The sequence below is a fragment of the Bombyx mori genome, chromosome 18 (genome assembly GCF_030269925.1).
Source record: "Bombyx mori chromosome 18, ASM3026992v2".
NCBI classification, from domain to species: Eukaryota; Metazoa; Arthropoda; class Insecta; order Lepidoptera; family Bombycidae; genus Bombyx; species Bombyx mori.
Genome location: NC_085124.1, coordinates 4,729,284 through 4,754,841, shown reverse-complemented (window position 1 = coordinate 4,754,841; position 25,558 = coordinate 4,729,284). Strand labels below are relative to the sequence as shown.

Sequence of the window (25,558 nt, the reverse complement as noted above, 5' to 3'; positions counted from 1 at the left end):
CTTTCTATGTTCCAGGAACTGTCAACAATGGTTTCAAGTGGGGTTACTTTTTTACCTACCAGATATTCCTGATAGTCTGGATCACATTTGGACTTGGCTACATCGTGATGTTACTAGGTTTCATTACTAGTGGCATGAGATCAGAACGCATACATAGAATAGAACAGAAGTTTGCCTATCAATTTAAGGCCACGCAGAACAAGATTCTACAAGGATTCACCAAAGACATTTCCGCTCTTAGGAAAATCATAAACGAAGCCAATTTGATCAAAATTAAGGTAAGCTACATTTGGATGCTTTTATTTTGTTTTCCTTATCTAGTTGATTCCTTTTCCGTATTTTTTTTTTGTTTTGATGCGATTGTCATCATTTCCTACTTTAGATGTTTTGTCGTGAAAATATTAGAAAATAATTCTTTATAAAATGTAACTTGCACTATTGATTTTTACATCGTCTGAATCAGTACTATAAAAAATGTAACATACATTTACTTTCACTTACCAATTTCTGCTTTTTACTATTTTCAGCCAATATATGTCGATACAACACCACACATTACGAGAAGTGCCAGCTGTCCAACGTTCACTTTTGACGTTGAACCAAGAGATCCAATCGTGAAACGAAAACGAGCAAATTCTGAAAATATTCAACTTTCTGCCAAAGATATGCTACGAATACAATCAGACACTGATTTACTAGGAATAGACAAAGAAAAGACATTCACAGCTTCTGCTCTCGTAAAACCAGCGGAACTCTTAGCTCGAGTAGTAAACGTACTCGGAGGCTTTGAATCACCTCAGCAAAAGTCTGGTATCAACTTGTTTGATGATGATCATATTTTAGCAAATGAAAAACCACCATTATTTAGCATAGGCCAAGATCTCATTACTAACTCACCAAAGAGAGCTAGGGCGCTCAGCGTGGCTGTACCGAATTACAGAAAAGAATCTTTGGCCACGAAACTAGATCATGATTTCACATGGACTAGCGGAGAATCAGGAGATAAGCTTAGACGAGAAGCTAATATGAGAAGTGGGAAATTATCACTGCCCGCTAAAGTCCCTCATTCAGATTGCTCTCAACCGCAAAGTATTATCTCAAAATTCTTCTTCAGAAAACAAAGTTCAACTGATAATCCGGCCGAATATATCAAAAGCTCTATGAGGGATCGGGTTAACAGTGCACAAGGCAGCACTGAAAGCATTAAAGACAATGGAAAACCTAGGCGTGGAAGTATATTTCCTTCATTTATATTCGGATCGTCTGAAGGAAAAAACGAAGCTGATGCATACAAAGAAAAGACAAAACGAGGGCGCCATAGTATCTTTCCCACTTTTGATTTCCATCGTAGCGAAGAAGATTCTGCAAACGCTTACCTAGAAAAGACTAAGCGTGGTCGTCACAGCATTTTTCCCACATTTGATTTCTCGGAAGACGAAGACTTTGCCGCAATGCGAGCTTACCAACAGAAACCTAAGCGGCACAGTATATTTCCTACTTTTGATTTTAGTGAAGATGAAAATGCATCTGCTGCTAAAGCCTATAAAGAAAAAACGAAACAAGGAAGACGTAGTATTTTCCCTACATTCGATTTTAGCGATCCTGACGATGATATGGCTGAGCGTTATAAAGAAAATACAAGGCGTGGTAGACGCAGCATTTTCCCATCATTCAATTTCAGCGGTCTTACAAGTAATGATGAGGATGATACAGTAGACGAAGATGAAGTGCAGAGATATCAAAACCGTACAAGGAAAGGTCGATTAAGTCTGTTTCCTACTTTCGGCAAGTCCAAGAAGAACGACGACGATAACTTGCCTGAAAGCTCTGACGAACTTGTAGATTATAAAAACAAGACCCGCCGCGGTCGCAGTAGTCTGTTTCCTTCTTTCGGAAAGGAACGTAAAGACAGTGCACAAACAGATGATCCCAGTGATCTCGAAACTAGTATTCGACAATACCAAAAGCAAAGACTGGGACGGAATAGTGCTTTCGACGGAGATGATTCCAGGAATTCTACTCCAGATAGAAGAAACAGTATTTTCTCTAGTGAAATAGAAAATTATAGAAGTAAAACAAGAGGCGGCCGTCCTAGTCTTTTTGACCCAGATGTAAATATTTCAAACTTACCACAATCAGAGCAAGTGGAAGTTTTAGAGCATACTAGTGTTGCTGATTTACTGAGAGCTCTCGCAGCATTAGAGGCAGCTGGTCAAAATCCTTACAGCTCTAATACTGGTGAGCCATCAGGCTTATTAGAAATGATATCTGAACCCTTGTCTGACACATCTAGAAGACGAGGCTCCTTGAGACATGATCTTCAGTCACAAACTCCTCCTGGTTGCGTAGAAGACTGTACTGGTCCACGCCGTCGTCGAATATCAGCTAGAGCGGCTGCTCCTCAATTTACTCCAACGCTGGCAACTGTTGTTGCTGGTACGGAATTACAGTTAAGTACCGCAACAGCTGCTAGAGAAAATCGCATGTCCTTGTTAACTCAGCCTCCACCCCCCTACTCTGAAACTCCTAGTGAAGAAGAGAACAAGCCTCGTCTTAGAAGATATTCCCCTGCGCCTGTACCTAGTGATTCTGGAAGGTCTGCAGGTCCTGTACCGAGACTGTTTTCAAGGATGCGCAAAGAAAGCGCCCCCAATGCGGAGGACGGGGACTCGAGAAGAGGTAGCCTAACCGATATAGTCATTGATAGTTTTAAAGATAAAACGTGATACGATTCCATTAGTGAAATTTAGTTTTAAGTATTCTATTTATTGTTAATATAGTTATAATTAAATAAACGTCAACACAAATTCATTGGTTTTGGTTTTAATTTTTCTATTCCAATTTAAAAGACAAACAAACACAAGAACTAATTAAAAAGGAAGCTTTGATATTTAACTATATCATGTTACAAAATGATATTCATCCTAAATAGGATATGCTCTGCTTAAGAAGATGACATTAAAATTTCCTACTAAAGTGGTTGTTGTAACCTTGAGAGGTTTAAATCATAAGTAAAAGTAACACGTGAGATTTCGCACTCATCTGCTTAGTTTATGGATAATATTATAATGATCATAAAATCATGGGTAAATTCTCTAATCTAAGACATTTTAGCCATATGATATTCCTCCAAGAGAAAACAAAATAACGTAATAAAATTGTTCAACATATTTATTTAGTACCATATTTTTGTACATTATACGGATAGTGTCTTACAAATATAAAATCAATAAATAGTCCTCACACTAATATAGTGTATTTACAAGAAATAAATACCTATTTAAAATTAGGTTTTTTATCAGTTCCGTCGATAGCGCAGATCTATCGAGATCTGACAATTAATACAAATTCGACAATACAATAAGAACATAGTGTACGTGTAATTTAAAAAAATATATATTTAGGTTAATGAATATATTCAGTTAATCGGATGGAATTAAAACTATTGGTGGTGCTGTAACTTAAAAATTATTTATGAGTATTTCAAGATTATAATTAACACAAAAATGTATTCATACACAAATATTTACAGTTAAACTATAGGTAGGCACGGCGTCAAACTCTTAAAACAATAATGCATCTCAGATCTATACATCGCAGTCTTACTGCGTTACGGCAACACGCCAGTGTTGAGATTGTCGTATATCATGAGAGTAACCTCTCGCGTCATATCACTTCAAGTATCAAAACTATCCTGTCTTATATTCTCTATTCTTTCAACTTCAATGTTACCGTTGTCATCTTTGACGAGAGATTCAAATATTGTTATCAAATTGTCCAGGCCAATGAGGTAGCCGTCTTCGTGATTCCCGACCTTCCAAGTTGTGTTGTGATCAATGCTAACGTTTTCTGGTACAGGAACAGTCTTTGCGAAATCTATCATCCAAATGGAAGCTTTCCTTTTGTCATGAACGAACAACAACGAACTCCCGATCAGTTCGTGTGTTCTGAAGAAATGAGATTCAGTCAGTGTTGCTCGAATGCTTCTTAGCCTTTCTAAGTATCTCACCTGTAAATTAAAACAACATTTATTGAGTACTATGTAACTATACTGAGACGTTAGCACTTATATCTCAAGGTGGGTGGCGCATTTACGTTGTAGATGTCTATGGGCTCCAGTAACCACTTAACACCAGGTGGGCCGAGAGCTCATCAACCCATCTAAGCAATAAAATAGAAAAATACAAAATATTGATACTCTCTGATTTTGTGGAATTAGAAACAGTAAGTTTTTTGTAGAAGCAAAAGCTTTTTCCTCATTAAGTTTATGTAAAAACTTATTTTAATATTAAGGTTAAGTGCGTATATATCTTAAGTTGCATAAAAATAGAACTATATGACCAAGACACACTTTTAATCGTCAAGCTGAGTTAGTAAATAGGTTTTTACTATGAAACACTTAAGACTATTAAGCACTTAACGAAACTGGGAGTATTCCATATGATTTGGGATTTCAATATGCTAACTAGTTAATATTACAATCTTACCGCAGCATTTGGACAACTACTTGTAAAGTCCTTGAAGGCTTCAGCTATTTGCTGTCTCGTCTTCGTGGTTTTGAAGTCTTTAGAACTTGTTCCATCAGCTTTCTTCACCCCGTCTATCCTGAAGCCTAAAGTTGAGGTAGAGCTGATAGTCTCCCTCCAGATCATGTACCTTGGCTTCGTGACTCCTTTACTTCTGTGCTCTTCTTCTGAAGGTGCTTTTGGGTCTATTTGGATCATCTTTTCATACATATCCTGGAATGATGAAAATAAACTTATTAGTATTTTTTAGTTAGATATTAACTATTACTTAGATTAGATATTAAAATGTTATTATATATTATGTTTATTTTTATCCACTTGAGAGGTATGGTCTCAAGATATCGACATAAGGTTTTTAAATATTATTTTATTGCTTAAATGGGTAAACTAACTCACGCCCCACCTGGTCTTAAGTGGTTACCGCAGCCCATAGACATCTACAATATAAATGTGGTCACCCACCTTGAGATATGAGTTCTAAAGTCACAGTTTTTACAATAAAACCGGCTGCCCCACCCTTCAAACTGAAACGCATTTCTGCTTCACGGCAGAAATAGGCAGGGTGGCGGTACCTACGTGCGGGCCCTCAAGACGTCCCTACTACGAGTAATAGCACAAATATATTTTTACGGCTTTGTTTTTTATTACATAATGTTATTCCTTCACCATGGAATTCATTCGCAAACATTTGTTAAATACGTATTTCATTAGGAAAATTGGTAACTGCCCGCCAGATTCGAACATTGAAACAGTCGCATCGCACGATACGAATCCACCGGGCGTCTTATTCTTTAGGCCACCAATACTTCAAGTCTGTGGACCTCAACTATTTTTCTAGTACCAAAATGACGTATATTTTCCCACATCACTATCCCAAACCTTTATTTGTGACACTTTAATGTGATGTGAAAACTATTTTTAATATAATCTCGTCTTTAAAGAGCCATTATGTTACTTTATCACTGACGTAAAAGCCTAATAATAGCGGCTTTATCTGTATGTTTATAAATTAATGACACCGTAAGATAAACTTTCAGAGATGCTTAAAAGTCGTTTTTAAATTTGACCCTTTCTTTGTCTTTTAAGAAATATGGATCATTCTGGATATTAATTCGTTGGCTTTATTTAAAGTTTTACACAACTGTCTCTATCACACTTTCTTGTTTTTTTTTCATCTTCTGTCTCCCTTTTTCCCTAAAATTATTTCAATATATATTCAATAACCAAATGACCGGAATAAACTTGTCTATTTAAGGCATTTAACTGAAATCGCAATAGTTAAAAATACATGGTTCAGTGATCAAATTTATATCTTATTATTTCAACGGTGCTTTTGTAGATCACATCAATTTTAAATCAGCTCAATTATAAACTTGCTTAGAGCTCCTACTACATAAGATTCATCGACCGATTAAGATTTTTCAAATGTACTAGAGATTTCCCAAGTTTTTAACGCTGTAAGAAGATACTCACTTTTCTTAATTTAGTTTTTTCTTTCGCTTTGGCTAATTCTTCTTCTAAATACGTCCTGACTCCTATCTTGCAATCCATCACACAGGGACTATCGAAATCGCTCAACAGGTCTTGTAATTGTAGGTACACTGTATTATTGTGCTTGGTTAAAGAAATTTTTGAGATAGAAAATGGTGTATTTCAGAAAAACTGTAATATTACAAGTCACATAACTAACTAATTCGATACTCACACTGCATCAAATTTTTAAATTGAAGTTTAAACATTTTTGTAGTAAGCTAGTGGGATTATAAATTTCAAAACAAACAGCAATAGATACTGAAACGTGAAAAAGCCGTGAATAACTATCCCGTATATTAATATAATGTCTGGTGTATGAGAATTCATATTTTATTGTCAAAAGGATACGTTCTCCATCTTCACATGTAACTTGACCCTTGAATTCAGGTACAAATGGCCGGAGGATATCCTTCATCAGCAACTGGAATAAAAACAAAAAATACATTTCAACACGAATTCGCAGAAAATACTTTAGGACTTATTGATAGACAAGTGCCTTTTGAATTGTAACAATTTGAACAGACGCGCTCATAATTCATTTGATGCTCAACGTCTCAGTAGTGTTGCAATAAAACTGGCTTTTCTTCAGAATAGTATGCATAATTTTATTTTCGTGATAGAGTGGAACCGTGTTATAAAATATGGTGTTATAAGAGGATTACGTGCATCGCTTTTAAAAAAAGACGATCTTCTTAAGTACTTAATTGAGTAAAATAAAAAATATCTAACAAAGAAATTCGAAATATCATTAGCAGCGCGATTATTTCTAGTTCACGTTTTTGAAATTATTATTTCATGATGAGAAGTAGGTGGTACACTTTCATTCTCATGTTGATTTCGTATTTTTTTAAACTTATTGGCGTCCACTCGTAAAAACCGGGTAAAAATACTACAACTATTCCCTCAAAGTTTTAAATCTAAATCACTAGTTAGATTTTTCGTGTTTTTGAAAAGAATGTACCTAACTTATAATTTTATTTACCAATGAGTAAAATGTTTTTGAAGACACAAATGTCCAAAATCTTAGGTACTTTTGATGATAACATCACAATTTAAAAGCAAATTTCGTCTTTTTGTGCGCAATTATGATGTCTTTGCAAATATTAAAAAAAAAATTAGGTAACCTAGTCTTGTATTACAATAAATAATGTAAAATACCAAAGCGATTACATATGAACGCACCTTAAAGAAAAGTTTAAATTTAATTAGTATATATAAAATTGAACTCTTCTTCTTTTCTCTTTTGGAATTAGCATATTTTTGTTGATTTCTCTTAATACATTTTAATTAAGTGGTCAAATGAATACCTCCCAAGAAACGATGCACCCTATTTATTTAGCCATCTTACCGACTAAATCGCGATTGGTATTCACCAACGTTACCATCGAAAAGCTAATAAAGAACATAGCCCAACAATAAATCAAAAAGGACAATTTCAAAACGGTAATTCATAGCTGAATAATGTATAAAAGCTATTTATCTGATTCGAAGCAATAAATTTGCTACGGTTAGACAATGCAAAAAACTTACAAGTTTTACTTTGACACTGATACGATTTATGACCGGTGACGTCAAAACATATTTGTCTCAGTTTTACTGGTGAAAATTCTTTTATTCTGGTATCTAAGCTAATTTTACGGATATCGGTTCTGTTGTCGTCTTTTCATATAAAATTTTGTATACGTAATAAATCGAATGAGTCGTTAACGATATTTTTGGGATTGCGATGGATACAAAACTCTTCTTTTTGTAGCTACTGAATTAATAAGGCTACAACGTAATTTGTTCGTTAACTGAGTACTATCCGAAATAAAACAATGAAATGATTAATTAAATTTAATGATAAAAATCATGTATAATGACGCGTACGATCCTAATCTTCGTGAATGACGTAATTGGTATCAAAACAAGTACAGTAATAAGGACAAACTTAATTAATCAGACAGACTAAAGATAGTATCATCAGAAAAATGATCAGCACAATACTCTATCAATAGTAAATTAAACATGGAGGGCAGTTCATAGCTTTTTTTATTCCTATGATTCGATTGAAAACAGGTTCGGGCTTTTAGTACATAAAAAGAACTTAGTTTAAGTACTACGTAAAAAGAAACTTTGAAGATAAAGGGATAATAACATCATTTAATAATGTTTCAAACTTTCATACACTTATAATTTGCTAATAGCAAAGGGTTTTTTTAGCCCAAGGGGTTAGCGTTCTTGTTCGAATGGCCGGTAATTTGCACAATTTAGACTTCTCAAAAGAATTCACTGTTTCACTTGACTGAGCTACGACAAAAATTACTTAGGCCGTGAGCGCATCTTAAGCTGTAAAAATCCCGTTAAAAATTCAATGGCGGAGTAAAATTAATGAAATATTTGCATTGTTTGCGGCAATTATTTTTATCATCTTAATAGTTAAGCGGGCATATAGCCAGCCTATTAGTGAGTGGTAACGGATTTCAGTAGTGATGGAACCTGGAAAGGCTTCCTTCCGGGCCACCAGTAATCCCTGAATCATAAAAATAATAGTAAAAATAAAAAGTAGTGACGGAACAAAGCCATGCTGCTACCTACCGCTTGATTCAAGCCATGTTTGAAGGAGGATAAATCGAAGCAGTCAGGAAACACCCTGGGAGCTCATTCCAGAGCTGAATAGTAAGCACTAAAAATATTTCTAGAATATAACTGTGCGTGACATTTATATTATAATATTATCGTGTAATTAATTAAACGTTTAAGAATTCGAGATTGTAATATGTATAATTGGGGTTTTACGCCTGACGCTGGTGTTAACGATATGAGGAGTCATTTTTTACGTTTTATTTACTGTAGTTCTATTGACTGGTGATGGTCTTTGGTCTTTTGGTCATGGTAAGCATGGTCTTTTTTTCTACAATGCCATTTAATCTGTTAAAAATATACTATAAAATCATGCATAGGTAATTTTAATTTAATTTAAATAATAATATTACTTTCCACCTAAGTTAACGCTTATATTTTACTTTTTGACTTCGGTAATGATTAAATTACACAATATGTACTTAGCGCTATAATAACATCTAATAAGTTTTTGTTCAACTTCGGAAGTTCAACTCTTATTGGCAGTTCAAAATCATCCGACGTAACGTTTTCAATTTGAATGATTCATTTCTAGGAAAGTGGTTCCGACATCCTTTTTTTTGGGATTTCACTTCAGATGAATTAGTCACTAGTTTTTCCTTGGTCATTAAGGCAAATATTGAATTTCGGATGAGAGGGTAAAAGCACTTAAGTCAACTCATACCATTGAAATATTGTAGGCTCTTGTGAATGTCGATGAATAAACGGGTCTACCTGAAGTTAATGGGGCTAACATCGTGAGGCTTGAGGTAATAGTCTCAATAAAATTAAACGCTGCTACCGTTTCATAAAATGTGTTCTTTAACTAACCTCAAAACATTTTTCTTCTTGCGGGCTCAGTTTCTTCAGGATAGTCCCTTGGTCAGGTCCCGCTTTGAAATTTCCTTGATGGCCAGCTAACTGGACCCAGGGATACCTCTGCTTCTTGTACGTTTGGAAGAACGGCGTCCATTGCACGATGTTGCGTAGTTTTCTCCAACGTTCTGATTGCTGGAAGAAGATAAACAATTTTCTTAAAAACATTCGTTTTTGATGCTCGAAGCTCAGTGGTATATTGTTTATTATGTGAATGTGTGCGTTCACGGGCTGTAGCAGGAACAGCTGGTATATAGTAACAGTCAATCGATTTACTAAAACCATTTACCCTCTATTACATTATTTCATCAGTCTCCTGCCCGTCTATCTCCTGGTTTATGGTATTGAATCACCGATACAGGACGAGCCTCTTAAGCTAGAGAATTCTGATATCTATGATCTGGTCTGATAACGTTTTAGATGTCTATGGACTCCAGTAACCATTTAACACTAGGTGGGCTGTGACCTCGTCCACCTATATAAGCAATAAAAAAATACTAATTTAGTTTACGAGTGAAACACAAAAATAATTAAATGAAATGAAAAAAAATCTTGCAATTTAAATTTAATATACTGGCAACGAATGTGGGTCGTCTAGCGGATAAATACGAAAATAATTACATTAACATGACGCAGATAGTAAAATAATTAATATTAATTCTAAATATAATCGATTAAATTGTCAATTTACATTTTGATATCATTATTTACTAACGTCAGTGGTGCTCAAGATAAGCTTAAAATGTTTTAGAAAAAAACACAAAATATTACGTAGAAACTAAAACTTCAAATGATTTTTAGTCTCTATTTGGAGCTTCTCAATGCAATATACGATTGCCTGCTGCCTATTTGTGCCGTAAAGTTATGATGCGTTCTAGTTTAAATGAGAACCGTAATACCAATGCAATAATGTATCAATCTAATGTCACACGATGCGCAGAAATATAAACTGTTAATCATATTTCATAAGAACTATTTAACCATGGCGCAACGCACGTAGACATACGCTGTTTAAATTATAAAAATAAATACACTTAAATTTTTACAGTTACACGGGAGATTTTTATTATATTTCAAAGAGAAGTTAATAAAAAACCTATCAATATTAACAAAGGTCAACTCCGAACAGCTTATTCATTAGAATATTTTTAAAAACAAATATTATAATATTATAAAGACCGCTTTAAAATCAATTTGTGTATACAAGGTATTTTTGTTTGTTTGTTGTTTAAGCTTTAAGCATTTCGGATTTAAATAAATTATATTCTCATTTTCTCAAGACATGAGAGTCGAGACTCGACATTTAAATGTCCAATAATTTTAAATAAGTGACAAACCTTAGTGTTTGAAACGTAAACGCAAAACACAACATCCGAGAACTCCTCAATCGTGAAGCAAATATCTTTGGAATACATTATAGACACAAAAAAACTTCACTTTGAAAACCAAACAAGATTAATCAACGAATCCACAAGATAATCGCAAGGATTATAACTATAATTAAAAACTCCCGAAATCGTCCGTATCACACACGACAACGTTTTCCACGACACTGTGCCTTCTGAAGATCGCTTCGCTAATATAAACGGCCGTATCAATGAGTCAGTCTGGATTCAAACCGCAAAACTGACACAATGACGTCAGTAGAATACTATATAATATAAAAAATTGCCATAGGTGGAATTTACAGTTGCTGGCAGCGTAAACATAAGATATTACGTTTTATGCGAAGCAACGTAATCAGTCAGTTCTCCGTAATTTAGTTAGTTTAGTTAATTATTACTGGCGGTAGGACCTCTTGAGAGTCCGCGCGGGTAGGTACCACCACCCTGCCTATTTCTGCCGTGAAGCAGTATGCGTTTCGGTTTGAAGGGTGGGACAGCCGTTGTAACTATACTTGAGACCTTAGAACTTACATCTCAAAGTGGGTGGCGCATTTACGTTGTAGAGCTCGGCCACCCATCTAAGCATTTAATAAAAAAAAGTTTCTAGTGATGATCATTTTAGAAAATTTGACATGTTCACTTTTTTGTGTAGAGTAAGAAGATGACTTGAGTTTCTGACCGAATCATCACAATTGTCAAACTGATTTACGAATCAGTGGTAAAATTGCGAAATTGTAAAAGTGACCCGAAAATCCTATTAGAATACAAATATTTTGATTATAATTGATCGTTTTTCTGTAATGGGCCACCGCAAATCATTTTCTGTGACAGGAGTGTGATTGAGCTCACACTCGACCACCGCAATACGTAATACGGAGCATGTCGCCTGCTTGAAGAATTGAAATACAAATTACGGTTATTCTGTTCTTAAATACTTGTTGTAATCTTTGTAGCCACAGATTATACGTGCTGGTGGTAAAATAAGTACCACAGCCTTTTTTTCCCCCTAGCTATTGGTATGGTAGGCTAAGGGGCTATTTAAGCTACGCCCAGACGGGTAGGAGAGCTCACGGGCTCAACCACAGAGAATTTGCTAACACTAACCCTAGTGAGAGCACTACTTCGCAGAGTCTACCACCGGATTGGAATCGCGGTCCACTGAGAAGATCCGATGAGAAACTCAGTGCGCTACAACTACAATGTGGCTACCGCTGCCCTGCCTATTTTCTGCCGTGAAGCAGTAATGCGTTTTAGTTTGAAGAGCCGTTGTGCAGTACTGTAAAAATTGAGACTTAGAACTCATGCCTCAAGATGGGCAGCCAAATTTACGTTCTTTATGTCTATAGGCTTTGGTAACCACTTAACACCAGCTGAGCCGTGAGCTGGTCCACCCATCGAAGTATTAAAAAAACACTTACCTGCGTGTTATGTAACCGTCAAGCCAGTTTTCGTATATATTATATATACACGTATATTCGTAATAGAAGGAAAATACGTTTAATACCTTTTTTGATCAATTTATTATAAACGAATGATACAAAAAATGAACCGTAGGGAAATACTCTGTGCTATAAATAAAACAATATAATTGCTAAGTTATTTCGAATTCTAACCCGTCATAATAAAGTTTAATATCATTTTTTTCGGAAACTAACAATTAATTATGTGAGGTTTTTACTGTTGCCATAATTTAATGGATTCGTGTTTAATCTCTGAACGCTATAATTGGTAGTTACGCTAATTTAGTGGTGAGTATTTATAATATCAGATAGGCCAGTAATCAGTTTTGTTGCATTTGGCCCAATTTTTGATGGTACATTGCGCGAGACACCATTGCGACTTTTAGTAAAACAGTCAATCATGTTATAGACTAAATTCAGATATCAAACTATTTCTTAAGGTTTTTTTGTCTTATCATCATCATCATGATAGCGTATGCCTACAGCTAGATTACTAAAAAAATCTCGTTACATTAGATTTCAAAATTTTAATACTTTTTTTTATTGCTTAGATCTAGATTCTAATTCTCAGTTTTATAGTCTAACGGTTGCCCCACTCTTCAAACCGAAATGCATTACTGCTTCATGGCAGAAAATAGGCAGGGTGACGGTACCTACCCGTGCGGACTCACAACATACCCTAATACCGGTGTACTGCAGCGAAAATGATCTCTATATAATATTAATCAAGCTATGTTTCAAAGAGTCAATACAAACTGTATAAGGACGAAACGATGATAGAACGGTTCACTGTTCACGGAATATTTTACAAATCGGCTGATGTTATAGGCAAAACCCGAGTACATGGGCTAAGGAAAATATATAAGTTATACAATAATAAATGTCCTATATGGCAAGGACGAAGTCCATTCGAAATATCTTTAGTAATGTTGTCTTTCTTTTAAAAATGTATTTTATAATATTTTTCGATTTTCAATTTTTCAATCATATTTTATGTAGTTACTTGCTCATGTTTGTGAACATCGAAAGCAAAAGCGATGCCTATTAAAAAAAAAAAATAATAATTTTGCAGGTTTGTTTGATTATAAAGAAGTAATGACAATGGTTATTATTATTTTTAATATCATAATGATAATAGTATCTTTAAGATCTTTAAGATCCCTTATCTTTAAGATCCTTTGACTTCGTCATACAAATAAGACACAAAACAAACATTTACTTACTAGCTTACATTCATTTCACGACTTAACCTAACCTAATCTATCCTAAGAAGGAGGGAGCCTGGAGATCAGTAATACAGGTCTTTGAACCTAGTACAGACTTCAGCTCTTTCAAAGGCTTACAAAATAAATTATAAGGTTAATTTCTATTTGCATTTGTACTATACCTTTAAGAGAGAAATAAATAAATTATTATTATTATTATTCTAGAACAATGTGTGACGTGAATTAGCGTATTTATTCTGATCGTAAATGTACAATAACACCACCCAAAGAAATTGCTGAAATTTAAATCGATAATTTGGACGTAGCTGAAATATTTCAACGAAATTAGACTGTCGCCTTAAGAAAGATTCAATTCAAAATACGGAAAACGGTTAAAAAATGGACATGAATTCCACGTTGTCAATCCTCCGTGTTTTCAAGACCATTTAGACTTCCCTAATCTTTTTAGTTTAGTCATTGGTGAATTATAAAGCACTTCGAAGTGCAAGTTCAATGATCTCGAAAACAAAAGGTTTTAATTGATGAATAGAACTACGATTCGATGAACGTGACTTCCAATTGCTGGTTCAACTAGAGGTCATTGATGTTTCGAAATAGTTATAAAAAAAAATTGCTTGCCGTATACTTACTTATGAGCTGTGTGCTTAGTGCGAGTTTTTTAACGTTCTCGATGGCGTAAAAGTTAACTCTAATTTGTATGCAGTTGAAACAGCGCCCCTAGCGGTAAACGTAGGCAAACATTCCAAATTTTAAGTTTACTTTTACGTTATCGAGAACGTTAAAAAACCCGCACTAAGACCATTGGTAACAGAGCAGATGAATTAGTATTCTGCCCAATTCTGCTGTGAAGCAGCTGTGCGTTAACAACGATTATACAGTACAACTGAGATTTTGATCTCACGTCTTATAGCATGTGTTAAATGCCGCGACTTAGCAACAAATACAGTACCTAAGTATACATCCGGCGTATAAATATAAAGCTAAAGCCCAGAAAAAAAAACAAAATCGGTTATAAATTTTGTCCTTTATTTTTTCTGTGATGTTGCATGTGCAAAATGAGTACGTTAAGTTAAAGACAACTTTACTAAGTTAAAACACTTAAGACAAGAATCCAGAACATTATCCCTTCTTACTACTAATCACAAGCTAAGGATATGCTTCTTAACCTTCTTTTTACGCTGGGGAATCCATTTACCCGGTCGAGGAGGGTAACAGACCGGATTATATCGGACTCCAGCGCCTCCAAAGAAGAAGAGGGTGAAGAAGAAGACCGGGGCCCTCCTCTTCTTCCAATTCCTGCCGGGAGCCTACGCCTTCAGATAGGCTACTGCAACTAACTCCAAGAATCCGTCCATATTCCGATTTCTCTAACACCAGAATTCGAACTTTAAGTAGTGTTATATTCTAGTTTGAGGGATAGGAAAGAAAGACGTTTTCCGAATATCATAATTGAAACTTCGATTTACTTAAGGGTGAACAGCCACACTAACTAGCACCAAGCGAACTACTAAATCGTTTATCCGTCTCAACGAAAAAAGCATGTTTCATTTATTTATTTTTTTACAAAAAATCATCAACACATCACATCAACATATTAATTGCAAGTTATTCTCGGCGCATCAAATTATTAATTATGTCTAATTTGGAAATCCTTGATGTCCTTTTAGAAATCTCAAAACGAATTATCTTATTTATAGCATTATGACCGCTCCAGTCAAATACAATGCTTAATCATTGATTTATTTTAGTAACTTTGGCGATGTCAGTCGCTTGATCTTCAAGAGGTCAATAATTCTACCACATCCGTTCTGCGGTTTCCTCACTAATTACTATCGATTTTAACGTGTGACGCTATACTTCGTGGTATATAGGTATTAACTGACTAAAACGTCATTAGTATATTTGCAAGGGTTTTTTTTTGGAATCCAATTAAGCAAAAATCTTAAATCAATCTTTTTGCCATAGTGTGCTGCGATTAAGATCCGTGGATGTAGTAGTATCATAATAAACCGGTCATAGGGCGTGGTGCGATCCTGTATGGGTAGGTCTATCATTATTATTTTTTTACTACCGGACATTACGGGTTGAAGAGCGGGACCACTCAACGTCGCACTTAACGTCCAACAATTCAAAGAATTCAATTTATTATCTCAAGATGGGCGATAGCAATCACGTTGTGATATTCAAGGACTTTGGTAACTACTTAAAATCTGGTAAACTTTGATATCATCTGCTCGTGAATAACGATACAAAAATATCATAATTATTATATCAGGCACAAAACATCCCAAGCCACTGATCGTGAACGGAATCCACAGAGAGTGCAATATTCAAATACACTTACACGACTGAATTGCGTCGGAAAAAAAATTAATTAAATACCACGTCACAGTAAGCGCATTAAACATTTCATTAAATTAATAATGGAATGAAACAACGTCATTCTTACTTACTGACGTCTGCAGTTATACTAAGCGAGTCATACTTAACCATGTCAGTCCACTCACGTATCAAATAAATCTAAGCTAAGATACCACATTATATAATACTATTATGATGACTATATACGATGATTTTATCTCTAAACGGAATTTGCAGGATACACACAGGCGATGTTTGGAGATGAGGGGAATGGCACAAAATATCCGAAGGATCAAAATATCAGGAATTTGTTTGCACAACAACTCCTATAACTCCAAGAAAAGATAAGATGCGAAATTTAATAGAAATTTAAAAACATTAATCTCAATTAAGATTTAATAACCCTAGCAGATATAAAACATAAGCAAATTGAGAATTAATGCAAACAAAACAAAAACTACTGCAAAAATCAAAAGCTTAAGCCGTCACAGTATTGATACCTCAAGAGCAATTGTGACGCATTTAACGGCTTTGAAGATAGCCAATTAGGAGAGGCGTCTTAATATTAATCTAAGCATTTAGTCGACGCAGGTAAAAAGCATTTGGTTCACCTTGTTTCTAAGGTCGCGTAACACGGCTTATAACGAAACTCTTAACCTCATGCCATTGCATTGTTGCAAATTTTGCGTGTCTTTTGTTGGTCTCTTCCTATCCCACCTTGAAGAGCTGTGCAAATATCCTGCCGATACTTCGGCTGCGGCTTTTTTCACTTTAGTGTCCAGATGATTTCAGAATCTAATATCCAGAATCGTCCTGCCCAAATAGCCCGGTTGGAAGTCTATAGATTTCTTGGTTTGAATAGCTGTCGCGTTTGATATTATATACATTCGTTCTTATTTCGTGATACTAATATATCTTATGTACTATTGGTTCTAACATTTCCCTGCACTATCACACTTCACTTCAAAAGTTTCTTAGTGCTAAAGTGTACTACAGGAACAGCAAGCATAAAGGGACATATAATCTACCTCTAAGAAGTATATTTGTTGACTTTGTCCTTCGGACCTTCACTTTATGATCTATAATCCTGGCGGATCGTTGGCCAAAGGAACACACTTTTATTACTTAAAATATGTTCAGTAATTTAGATCAAAGCATACCCCCCACTTTTTGTTTACAAAATTCTCTCGACTTTCGATAAAAAAAATTTGTAATTAATACACCGTTCTAATTACGTGGATACTATCTACGTTCTAGAGCTAAATACGTGGCGGTTAGTTTTAAGCCACTTAAAAAAAAGCAAGGTTATCAATCAATTCGACTTTTTTTTGTGTAGCTGAGGTAACTGGTGGTAGCTGAACCGATCTTGATAATATTTTTTTTAAAGGTGGCGTATCTCATGTGATCCCATTTCTATTTTATCATGATGGTGACCCGTGGTTTTTGAGCATTTTACAAGCTGACTACTAAATTAATGGGATTCTCATTTTGTTTTGTTGAATTCGGTTTTTCGCTTATTTTTATTTTGTGTTATGTACAATGTTTTTTGATGAATATAAAGTTTTGATGACCTTAGTAACGCTCAAGATGATGTATAGCTGCGTTACTGAGTCAAGAGCAGGTGTGACGTCAGAAGCGACTTTGAAACACATTCACTAACAAACACGAACCTTCAACTCTACTTGACTACTTGTTGTATGAAATTCCTGAAGATTGTCGAGGAAAAGGGTATTCCCCTGAATTAATTAGTGCTCATCAAGCTTAGTAAAATATATTAATTAACATTATCTAAACGCTAATGCCGGGCAGCATAAGATTGTTCCAACCTTCACGACACAGCGACTGATTACTTCCCTGTAGGAATAGGAAGAACTTTGGTGCCTACCCGCGCGAGCAATTACGCAAAGGAATTTTTTTTTAAGGGATTTTATGACCTGGTAACTAAGACCTTTAGGTCAAGTCTTATTTTAATTTTAATGATAACTTTTTTATATGAAATTATGAAATGAAATGAATTTGATTATTATGAAACATGACATGAAATGAAATGAAAACGAAACAAAACGAAATGAAATGAGATGATATGGGATGAAGTAAAATAGTCGTCATTTACTGAGACTTTTTCAATGGACTTTTTGGAAGATCCCGAGAAGTTACGTTCAGCAACTTTGTTTCATTTTCCCACATTTGTGCACTTTCACAGATATTAAACGGTTAATAAACCACCGTTATTACACATTTAAACCTGAAGAAACACTAATTAGACAAAATAAAACAAAATCACACAACTTCACTCCTCGCGTTCCCGCCAAAAAGTCCCGCAAAGGAATAGGAAAGACTTTGGTGCCTACCCGCGCGAGCAATTACGCAAAGAAATAGGAAGGAATTTAGTGACTACCCGCGGAATTGCGTAATTACGTAAATTAAACCATAAATGTACGCAAAAACAAAATTATTGCGATTCCTTGTAACTTCAGTTATTAAAACAAATCAGTGGTGTCACCAATACCAGACACACTGACTGTAATCAGAGGAATTCAACGTAAATGTACCAATTAAGTTATAACAGAATTTATTAGCTAAATAATTATTATTATGATAGTCATAGAGTTCATAATTCCCTATTCGTTTTAAAGGAAAAACGTGTTGCACCAACGTAGAACATTGTTTTAATTTTGTAAATATTCTACTCGTGGTCTTTCATTGAACGGATTCGGTCAGAAGCTGTACATGATTCTTCTACTGTTCTCTCTAATTTCCAACTCGCGAATCAATCTCTCAATTAATCTACTTATTCCGGTGTAAAGGGTAAGGCAATCGAAGTCCTATTAAACAAAACGATTGAGGATTCGACCTCATGCCTCAAGGTGCATGGCGTTATTTACATTTTAGTGACTATAGACTCTGTAAGCCGCCGAAAACTAAGTGAACTGTAAGCTCAACCCCTGTACTCTATTTAAGAAGAATTTATTATATCTTATCGGTTTATTTGAATTTTTGACGTCACTGTTAAAAAAAAAACATTTTAATCGGCACATGTTTATGTTCAACAATTTTAGCTCTTAAGGAATGAAGTTTAAGCAAAAATTCGATTGAAGATATTCAAAAGTTATTGTTGAGCCCGTCATGCATATACAAAGAGGACATCGACACAATAGTTCCGTACAAAAACTCAAGACTAGATTTTTTCTAAATACGTATGTGTGTATTTTTTTTTCATAATGGCTACATTAACGTCACAAGGACGTTTAGACTAAAGAAGCGCAACCTATAATTTGACGAAATGCAAAAAAATATAAAAACCATTTAGACTAATGAAGTGATGTAAGTTTTGTAAGAGCTAATTGGTAATTTAATTTGATTTGCGAATTTTTAATACCGTTCTGTTTTTGTTTTTCTTTCATGCTAAATTAGTCCTTCCCGATAGCCTCTTCACCAATAAACTCAGTAATCTTTATTACATAGTCGGATTTCATCTGTATAGATAGATGATTCTAAATGTATATTTTTACATAATCAAATGGAAATAAAATCAATAGCATTAAATCGGTTTCATTGTTATCTCACACTGGATTGCTTGTTACTCAAGATATTATGTTAATTGTACTGGCGCCGTTCCCGTATACGTCAGGTTTATTTATAAGATTTAAGTTATGTTAACAAAAATATAATCAACTTTTTACATTTACTTCTTAGTTGAATTTAGATTCAGTATTTTTTTTCATAGTTTATTCATGATGGTCTAGTATTAAAAAATAAATAATAGCTTAAAAAAACTAACAAAATACGTTTTTATAGAAAATCCAACTAAAAAATAGAAAATAAATTTTAATAAGTTTGATTTAAAAATAGTGTAAGAAAAATGAGTTTATTGTAAAAAAAAGCGTGGGGTGCATGGTATCAGTAGTTATAAATATTTTATGAACAGATATGAGTAGAAGGGTTATTTTGATAATATCCTGAAAAGCATCCCACGCTTTTTTACAATAAAATCATTTTTTCTTACACTATTTTTAATCCAAATTTATTAAAACTTAAACTATTTTTCATTTTTTACTTGAATTTAAATTTTTCCAATTTTTTTTTTCCTATTTTTTCGTTTGACATTGAATTGTCATCGATCCTTAATAAGTATACCAAATTTCGAGTTAATCCGACGTTTTGAAAGGGGTCAAAATTATGATCATCAAAGATTCCGTTACAAACATTCATGACATACGTCTGAAGTTAATAAAAGCGTATTAAAAAGTTCAAAAAAGACCGACAGGTGTTGAATCACATTGTGTCACATGAGACAGCTGTACTCAAATTTTGAAGTCTATTGACTCGGGTGAACTCTAATGGGCCGTGAACAGGCCTGCGCATATGAAGCTATAAAATAAAATAAAAGTATTTGACTAGCGATCACTCCTTTGAATATGACGTCATTGAGGATGTTGAGGCAGGTCAATACACATAAAGGGCTGCAGTGCCGACGCTGTTCATGCTGCTACTACGAATGAATGTCATGAAAGTACCGAAATTCGACGAGCATATGAAGCAATAAAATAAAAGTATTTGACTAGCGTTCACTCTTTTGAATATGACGTCATTGAGGATGTTGAGGCAGGTCAAGACACATAAAGGGCTGCAGTGCCGACGCTGTTCATGCTGCTACTGCCAGTGAATGTAATGAAAGTACCGAAATTCGACGAAAAGCCATTAGTATCAACCCTAAAATGATGCTATTAGGCATGCCGTATTAAGTATTCATGGTTTTGACGGCAATTTACGGTAATTTTAATATTTACCGAATTCACGATATCTCAGTGCTGTTCCATGACCTAAATATGCTACTCTAATTTAAACTGCCGTGAAAGCTTAAAATATTTCGTCACTCGTATTGGTTGTAACAACGAAATAAGAGAGAATGGAATAATAATTTCTAAACGTCAGTGACCATAGACCAAAAACAAGAACTTTATGTTTATACTAGCTGACCCGGAAAACGTTGTTTTGCCATGTAAATTATTTCTAGGAAAGATAGCTCTGGCGGGCTGATTTGTGAATCTAAACCATCCGGGTCGTCATCCAAATGCATACAAAAAAATCATTCAAATCAGTCCAGCCGTTTAGGAGGAGTTCAGTGACAAATTTACGCGCAGAAAAAAAAAATATATATAAAGATTTATTATGAAAATATCCACATAACGTAGCCTATTTTATTATTTATTTTCAACATCTACTATATACACAAGTCATATGGTGACAGCCCTAAAAAACTCCCGAGAACGACCTTTATTTCGTTTACTCGATTCCGTTTATCGCAGACTTAGATCTAACAATTTAACATATCTTCATTGAATACTAGCTACTGCGGTACCTTTTTAGGTAGCACGCCTGTGCCGTTCGTAAACTGTACCTAATTACATATTGCAATTACATTATAGTGTATTAGATGAACAAACTAACAATCTGACAGTTTAATTATTTATTGCGTGTCTGATATTGAATAAAATGTCAACCGTATTTATTCAAGGGCATTTATATCATTCCAAGGCAACTAAAATTAATTTACGCATTATTATGAGTTTCAAAAAAAAAAAAAAAAAATTTTTATGTATACTAAGTTATATGGGTTAATAAGTCAGTGTTTATACAGGCCGTTAAAATTATAATACACTTATTAGAATATTTTGTGATTATATTATTACTAGCGACCCGCCCTCGCTTCGCTTCGGAAACATTAAAACACACATGAAACCAAAAAAAAAAATAAAAAAAAAAATAAAAAAAAGTAGCCTATGTTCATCAGGGACAATGTCGGCTTCTAATGTAAAAAGAATTTTTCAAATCGGTCCAGTAGTTTCGGAGCCTATTCGAACAAATCTTTCCTCTTTATAATATTAGTATAGATATAGATGATATGATATTACGAGTATACTCCTTAAAATAATACTCCAAGCAGACATACCTAATTGCACATTTGATTATTTCTCCAGATCTGTCTGTAATCGTAATGTCATGTTACAAATTCTGTTTATATTTGTTTTTTCTTTCAGAACTATTGTTGAGTTGAAAGCGATTTCGATTTATTCAGCCGCGTTCATATTTGGTGGTATGAGTTTGGGTGAATGGCTCCCCTATCTTAGATAAACATAATTTTAAAATCTCAGAAAGTTTTTGGCATAACAGCGTCCATCGCACAGGTAAAAAGGTGCGCGATGCGAGTCAACAAATGGGTGTATTTGACCCAATACTATTTAATAAATAAATAAATAAAAAACACAAAAATATATCTTTTTTTAAGACGATTTATGACTTGGTAACTAAGACCTTTAGGTCAAGTCTTATTTTAATCTTGTTTTTATGAAAAATGATTATATAGAGTGAAATTACATGAAGATGATTAACTTGAGACATCAATCAACTAAGATGAAATTAAATGAAATGAGATGATATGAGGTGAAATATAATCTCAATAAAATTGTGGTTATTTACTGAGATCTTTTCAGTGGGGTTTTTGGAGGATCCCGAGAATCGACGTCCAGCGGCTTTTCCCACATTTGTGCACTTTCACAGATATTAAACAGTTAATAAACCACCGTTATTACACATTTAAACCTGAAGAAACACTAAATAGACAAAATAAAACAAATCACACAACTCCGCTCCTCGCGTTCCCCCAAAAAAATATCTCATTTTTTCTTATTACCACATAACATTTTGTTTTATTGCTTAGATAGGTGAACGAGCTCACAGACCACCTGGTGTTAAGTGGTTACTGGAGCCCAGAGACATCTACGACGTAAATGCGCCATAGAGATATAAGTTCTAAGGACTCAAGTATAGTTACAACGGCTGCCCCACCTTTCAAGCCGAAACGCATTACTGCTTCACGGCAGAAATAAGCAAGGTGGTGGTACCTACCCATACGGACTTACAAGAGGTCCTACCACCAGTAAATAAATATAACGAATTCGTAGCAAAAAAAAAGCTGAATGTGTTAATCAGGGTTTACTACTTTCCATAGTACGGATATGGTAATGCAACATGTTTGAATATACATAAAACTAGATTGTAACTCTAACACAGAAAAAATACATTGATTTTTGTACACAATACCGATTTATTTCACTATGAAATGTGCCGATTATTGAAATTACCGGGTTAAGAACTCGAAAAACTGAGATAAGCAGTTCATCTAAATATGAAAATATTCATAAAAATGGGTAGCGAACAAAATATATTTTAATAAATTTCTTTATACGTAATGTAATGTTAAAAATGACCTGACACGCGAGGTCAACGATCTCATTCGTGAATTGCAAGTAAAAAAAAAATTATATGTATATATTTCTTCTGTGCGTGTGTTGTCACTGAACTCCTAAACGGCTGGACCGATTTTAATGAAATTTTCTATGTACATTCAGGTGGATTCGAGAATGGTTTAGGTTTACAAATCAGCCCGGCAGATGGCGCTGCAGTCGGTATCTTTTTTTCTTTTTTTTTGGTCAGGAGGAAGTCGCCGATCTTCCGCGCTTTTCTGGGGATACTGGGCGGGGTATGTCAGAGTCGAACTGACTAAAACCTCCTGTCGCTCAACAACCAACGTCCAAACCTCGCATGAGACAGAACTCATGACAAGGCAAAGGGGGGAAAGTGAAGCGTTTAGTGCGGAGCACATCTCTCCCATCACCCTCGCCCTCGGGACGCTGGACTGGCGGTCGTCGGCGCCACGACCACCAGCCCTCTCGGTCGGCAGACTGTCCGAAGCCCGCCTAGATGGCGCCGGTTAGAGCAGTCGGTATCTAGGCTATTTATCTTTCCTAGAAATAATTTATATGGTAAAACAACGTTTGCCGGGCCAGTTAGTATGATCTAAAATTACGTATATTTTGAGTCACAATACATTTCTCTTTGGTTGGGCTTATTATTAAAATTTGTTCTGGTTAAGTTAACTAATTTTAAATACACATTATAATCCTCTCACAAAATAACAATAAAGGTAAAACTTTTGAAGAATTTTTATGGTATAGTTGGCCTAACGAAGTCATAGTTTAAATGGCGCTAAGCAACTACCGGAGCCCATGGGCAGCGACGTGAATGCCGCAACTCAACTTAAAACTTTCTCGCAGTCTCTACAAAAATAGACAACAGTAATTATGAAAAATTATAATTAACTAACTATAATTAACTAATCCTTCGTCGTGAATATCGTTCAAGTACAAAATTTAATAACAATCTATTATCACGTTGAATAAGCCGCACAACTAGGCGAAATGTGGGCGGAGTTTTGTCTCTTTCGTTTACAATCAGCTTCAGCCACGATCGAAAGAGACAAAAACCGGTATAGATTTGAATGAATTCGTTGCACTGCTTTTATGAATAAAGGGCTTGACCCTTAGTATACTTATTTTTCGAAAATTTTATTACAAACGAAGTTGCTGGCTTAAGCTAGCGCGTAATTAATTCTGCTATCCAACTAGCAATTACATGCCTATTTCGAGAAGGGAGCACTTGTATATATGGATTGAGTTGAGATTCCATATGCGGGCTATGATGTCACGTTTTGCAAATTCAAATTCATTAATTATTATTAAAAATATGGAGAAATAATCGTGAAACAGTTTTTGTTTATTACTTATGCCAAGGCCCGCGTGGACAACTAACTACTTTTGCCTATTCAATCAATTTTAGCGACAGTAATAGGCAAGATCGTAATACCTCTACCAGTGCAGGTTTAATATTCACACTTCTATCAGTAAGTTTTAACAGTTAATGTTTGATCTATGGTTAGCTCGTATTCGGCCACAAATGACGTCACACTAGGCGACAATTAGAGAGTGAACAGGAAATTTTTGAAAAATTATAACTGAATAGATCCTTAGTGAACTGCGGCGTCTTTTATCTGGTGGTATTCAATCTGCGGTGGGCCACCAATCCGTCTACCCGATTCAACAATAAGAAACCTGCGTTTTTTTTTTGTTATAACTAATTTAAAATTTCTTACTCAGCGTATCGAATGTTCAAGGTTCTTTTCCAGGAACGGCAGAAATTACCTGGAAAGGAAAACAAGGATAAGTACTGAAAGCGGTTCGAATTATCTCGATATGTTAGCCCACATGTCCTCATTACATATGTATGTGTATTACAAGTATTTTTAGTTGCAAGGAACAATTTTTTTAAACAACACTACTATACGTACTATACTTAAAACAATAGACGTATTAAATTAATTTCATACAATTCCATTATCAAAATACTTTATTTAAAATTATTTATTTGTATTCCTGTATAAAAATCCTGAATAATTTTGACAAATTAACAATCATAATTACTCCGGTTTTAGTCATTACCCACGTCAAATTTAATTATAACTGAATTACGTGGTGCGTCACAATAAGCTATTGTAATGTAGCCGTAATTGACGTAAACTTTACCGGAAATAATTTAAAACGAGCCTATTGAAAATTACTCGAACGCATCCAATCGAATAGACGCAGAGCATCGGAAAAGGCGACTATGTTATCCACTGGAAAAATTGGCAGCAGTGTTCTCTAGAAAATTCTAGAATATTCCGCATTCATCAAACAGTCGTTTAATGGTGG

The 25,558-nt window shown here is 34.7% G+C and overlaps 2 protein-coding genes across 8 annotated transcripts in view; one reads left to right on the top strand and one right to left on the bottom strand.

Annotated features, from left to right (window-relative positions):
* LOC101741673 (uncharacterized) overlaps window positions 1-2,811 on the top strand; it is a 33,865-nt gene extending 31,054 nt beyond the window's left edge. For all 3 annotated transcript variants that reach the window (XM_062673612.1, XM_062673613.1, XM_038017326.2), the window contains 2 exons: window positions 16-278; window positions 528-2,811. In XM_062673612.1, the coding sequence (XP_062529596.1) occupies window positions 16-278; window positions 528-2,726 (2,462 nt within the window). In that variant the 3' untranslated portion in view covers window positions 2,727-2,811. The remainder of the gene's footprint in view (window positions 1-15; window positions 279-527) is intronic.
* A 342-nt stretch (window positions 2,812-3,153) lies between these two features.
* LOC101739314 (inositol-trisphosphate 3-kinase B) overlaps window positions 3,154-25,558 on the bottom strand; it is a 187,136-nt gene continuing 164,731 nt past the window's right edge. For all 5 annotated transcript variants that reach the window (XM_062673615.1, XM_062673614.1, XM_021349355.3 and 2 more), the window contains 5 exons: window positions 9,492-9,671; window positions 6,408-6,480; window positions 6,000-6,127; window positions 4,488-4,739; window positions 3,154-4,009 (listed from right to left, as the gene is read on the bottom strand). In XM_062673615.1, the coding sequence (XP_062529599.1) occupies window positions 3,677-4,009; window positions 4,488-4,739; window positions 6,000-6,127; window positions 6,408-6,480; window positions 9,492-9,671 (966 nt within the window). In that variant the 3' untranslated portion in view covers window positions 3,154-3,676. The remainder of the gene's footprint in view (window positions 4,010-4,487; window positions 4,740-5,999; window positions 6,128-6,407; window positions 6,481-9,491; window positions 9,672-25,558) is intronic.